This window comes from Colobus angolensis, unplaced genomic scaffold, assembly GCF_000951035.1.
Source record: "Colobus angolensis palliatus isolate OR3802 unplaced genomic scaffold, Cang.pa_1.0 Scaffold335, whole genome shotgun sequence".
Taxonomy (NCBI): domain Eukaryota; kingdom Metazoa; phylum Chordata; class Mammalia; order Primates; family Cercopithecidae; genus Colobus; species Colobus angolensis.
Window position 1 is genome coordinate 235,171 of NW_012116655.1, and position 4,340 is coordinate 239,510.

Here is a 4,340-nt window from a genome sequence, read left to right on the forward strand (position 1 = left end):
CGGAGCTTGCCGTGAGCTGAGATCCGGCCACTGCACTCCAGCCTGGGCGACAGAGCGAGACTCCGTCTCAAAAAAAAAAAAAAAAAAAAAAAAAAGTCTAGTGTCTTCCCACCCACTCCTTTACCTGGCATTTGAGGTATTACCAGCCACTTCCTCCACAAATCTCTTCCTGCGAGCACTGTTCACGTCACACAACCTGGCCTCCAAACCCTGTCCCTTTGTGTCTGCCTTTCCCGTTCTCCCCATAGCATCCTCCCCCTTATCCTTACAGACCCCCTCTTTGTTGGTTTTGAGTCTTTCCTGATGTCTCAAGCCAAGCACTGCTGTGGCTTATCTCTCACCCACTCTGAACTTCTTGAAGCTGAGGACCATAGCAGATTCAATTTGGTCTACTCAAGATCTAGCTCTGAACATGGTGGGTGCCTAAGAAATATTTGCTGAATAAATAGATGTCCCAGGTCCTTGGACATTGTGATTGAGTTAATGAGGAGCCCAAACGAGAAGGGCATTATGGAAAATCTGCAGGTGCACTGGTGCCAGTCCCTGCCTTGTCACCCCAGCAGTCTCCCTTTTGTTATGACCCTTTCGCCTCCTTGAGCAGTTTGGAGGGGGGCAGTGGGTGTCCCGTCCCCCATCTGGCCCACCCTGGCTCCTCCGGCATGTGGTGCACTGGGTAAAGTACCAAGGAAAAGTCCCGCCCTACCCTCCCCGTGAACCCTAAACCTGCCTGGCTGGCGTCCTAGCTCGCAGGCCCTTCATCAGATCTACAATCTACATTTTGTTCTCATCTGCCACCCATTTGTTTTGTTGCCACAGACTTGGGGACAGAGAGCGTCAGTGGCACCCTCAGTTCACTCCAGCAATGTAATCCCCGTGACAGCTTTGACATGTTTGCCCAGACGAGAGGAAACTCCTTGGCTGAGCAACGCAAGACGTATGTGGGGCCCCTTCTAGTGGCTTTCTAAAGCTATTGGGGGGATTGACCCATGCCTAGTCACAGGCCAGCACAAAAAGTCATTTATTTACCATGTCTAGGACTGCCAGGAACTTTAAAGCATGGCTCTAAGGACTCGGCATTAGATGTAGATACTGAATAAACACCAACTGCCCACTGCCCCTCCTAAACACAAACTCTCCTGCCCTTGGGGTTGATTGGAGTATGATTTCTCCTGTCAGTTGTAAAAGACCGCTTTTCTCTTTCTTCCCTATGCTGCTGCTGCTGCAGACACCACCCTGCCTGGCCCCTCATCCACAGGAGAAGCTTGGAAGCAGGAGGGTGCAGCCATGCAGGGTGAACCCATTCCTTACAGCAAGATTTTCCTGACTAAAATAAGTGGTCAGGGCAGAGGCTCCTCTGATAGCAGCTCTGGCTAGGATGAGCCATCTGGAATTCGGGGAGTTGATTCCAAAAGAGAGAATCCCCTGTATCTCAGGGAGGCGCTGTACATGTTTCGAGCTTTCTGTTCAGCCTAAAGGCGGGTGAGACACACTTTTTCCCACTTTTCCCAGGGACCCAGCATCTTGGTGCACTCAGCGGGGTAAGCAGAAACCCAAGGTCCCATGTACCCTTCACCAGCGAAAGTTGCTTGTAAAACAGATGTAGCTAAAGGAGTCAGGGAGTGGAGGAAGACCTCCCCTAATCAATGACAGTCCCAGGTCCCAGAGACTACCTTCCCTGTCAAATGCCACTGAGGCTGCTGCTTTTAAAATAAGAATTAATGTTACTTTATGTCCCCTTTGAGGAGTATTAGGGCACTTTGGACACCCTGACGTTGAGCTTCAGAGATGCTCAGTGTTGTTACTCAAGACAGGGATATTTAGATGCACAAAATCTAAGATCACAGAGATTAGTGGCTCAGCCTGAGCTAGGACCCAGGCCTCCTAGCGTCCACCGCAGGGAGACAGACAACATGAGCCCTTAGCCTCTGCTCAATGTCAAGGTCCCAGGAAATGTTTTTCCAAGGACATCTGAGGAAGGACCATAGGACAGAAGTGATTACAAGCCACTACCCCATCCCTCCATGACCACTGGAGGAAAATTAACTCTGCTTGTGCTGCTTCTTCATCTCCAGGGTAACCTATGAGGATCCTCAGGCTGTCGGAGGACTTGCTTCTGCCCTAGACAGTCGAAAACAGAGCTCAGAAGGGGTAGGTCTTTAACCCCGTTTTTTTGCCTGGAGTCTTCTGGAGGGAAAGCCAGGTGGTTTGGCAAAGCCTGGCTTGCACAGGGGGCAGATACACCCCAGGGGAGAGACCCGTGGAACCCAGGTAGTACCTCGTTGAGTCTTCACCTCACCCCGTGAGATGATGCCACACATGAAATTCCCAATTCACCCAGGAGGAAACAGTCCCAGGGAGGTGGGAGACAGGCTGAGACACCCAGAGAGCAGACAGCAAGCCAGGGTTCGAATCCTAGGAGTGTCCAGCTCCAGAACAGCTGCCCGTCCTACCACAGTGGCCCCAAGTTCTCCAGGCACAAGTCTCCTATGGTCACCTGTTACAGTGTCCCACGGTGGTGGTCAGTGCTCTGATGAAACCATGGCCTGCACCAGGAGGGACAATGCTGACCCAGGCCACATCTCTGATGGCCATTTGCTGCTGGCCTAGCAGAGCAGTACCAACCCCATTAGAAGGCACTCGAGAGCCAGCGTTTGTTTACAGAGCTGGTGTAGTTGGGTGGTGGCTGGGAGGGTGTTCTGTGGTGGTAAGGGGGTGCAGCACACTGAAGTGGAGGGAATGGTATGTGTTTGAGCCCTCCCCAAAACATAGCCATGCTTTCTGTACAATTTCAGATTGCTAAAGGGGAAAGGATGTGTGTCTTAATGCTTCTCATGATATTTTTCTTTTTGCCTAAGAAATGTGTATAGATGCATGTCTGTTTGCAGGGGCAGGGAGGAGGAGGGCACTTGAAATAGCTGCCAACAACCGCTGGAAGTCCTGTCTGGGTCCCCCAGCTGGGCTAGAGAGGGCAGTGATCATCTGTCCACTGGACAGGAAGGTTTGCAAAGGGCTGTTTGCTTCCTGGGTACCAATTTTTAGCCTTCTAAAGTCCTTGTCCAGTCGACCCAGGCAGGCAGCAGTGCTGGTTTCCAGGGGATGCTCCTTCTCAGGGGAAGGGACTCCCTCATCCATGCTGGCCTTTGCCTGGTGGATCTGAGGGCATGCATCCCTCTGCACTGGTCACCAGAGGGCGCAGAAGAGTCAACTGGCTGCCTTGGGTCCTCAGTGCCCTGCTTTTCCACAGGAGTGGGCAGTGCCACCTGAACCCCTGAGACTGGGACACCCAAAATAAATGCAGTGCTCATGGCTCTGATTCTCCCATTACTTAGAATGTCCTCCCACCTGCCCCAGGATGGGCATTAGAGAGCCCAGCTAGGGGCCTACCAGGATACTGCCTGGTGAGGACATCCCCTCCTGCTGGCCAACCCTGGCTTGCACTGGGAGCAGCCCTGTTGTGTCCCTACGAGGCTGACCTCATTTGTCCCTCACTCTGGCTCCAGGGCCTGCCTTGTCCATGCCAGGGCGTGTCCTGCTGCACCCCTGCCATTATCAGTGCCCAGGCCTGGGTCTGAGCCCAGGAGATGTGAGTGACTTCCTGCCCTTCGCCCTTTGTGTGTGTGGCTTGGACTAGCTCCCTGTTTTCAAAGGTCCCAATGACTCCAGCAGGTTTTCCACCCAGTGGTAGGCAGATTGCTTTTTTTTTTTTTTTTTTTTTGAGATGGAGTCTCGCTCTATCGCCCAGGCTGGAGTGCAGTGACATGATCTTGGCTCACTGCAGCCTCCATCTTCCAGGTTCAAGCTATTCTCCTGCCTTAGCGTCCTGAGTAGCTGGTATTACAGGTGCCCACCACCACACCCAGCTAATTATGTTTAGTAGAGACAGGATTTCACTATGTTGGCCGGGCTGGTCTCGAACTCCTGACCTCAGGCACTCTGCCTGTCTTGGTCTCCCAAAGTGCTAGGATTACAGGTGTGAGCCACTGCACCCAGCCATCAGATTGCTTTTCATGTTTACTGCTCAATGGGGTGATGCCGTGGCCACAGCCTCAGCAATACAGGGCAGCAGAGCCTGTGGGCTGTGTGTGTCTACACATATTCTTGCCCACATGCAGCATTTCAGGTTACCTTGTCCCATCCCAAGCCATGCTGACCTAGAAATGAAAACGAGGCCAAGGGAGAACTTAAGAACACAATAAAGAAGGGGAAGGCTGGGTGCAGAGGCTCACGCCTGTAATCCCAGCAGTTTGGGAGGCTGAAGCGGGCAGATCACCTGAGGTTGGGAGTTCAAGACCAGCCTGACCAACATGGAGAAACCCCATCTCTACTAAAAATACAAAATT

At 52.4% G+C, this 4,340-nt stretch overlaps 1 protein-coding gene across 6 annotated transcripts in view; it reads left to right on the forward strand.

Annotated features, from left to right (window-relative positions):
- Positions 1-4,340, forward strand: part of TOM1L2 (target of myb1-like 2 (chicken)) — a 135,718-nt gene that overhangs the window by 112,367 nt on the left and 19,011 nt on the right. For all 6 annotated transcript variants that reach the window (XM_011952137.1, XM_011952138.1, XM_011952139.1 and 3 more), the window contains 2 exons: positions 817-934; positions 2,073-2,148. In XM_011952137.1, coding sequence (XP_011807527.1) covers positions 817-934; positions 2,073-2,148 — 194 coding nt within the window. The remainder of the gene's footprint in view (positions 1-816; positions 935-2,072; positions 2,149-4,340) is intronic.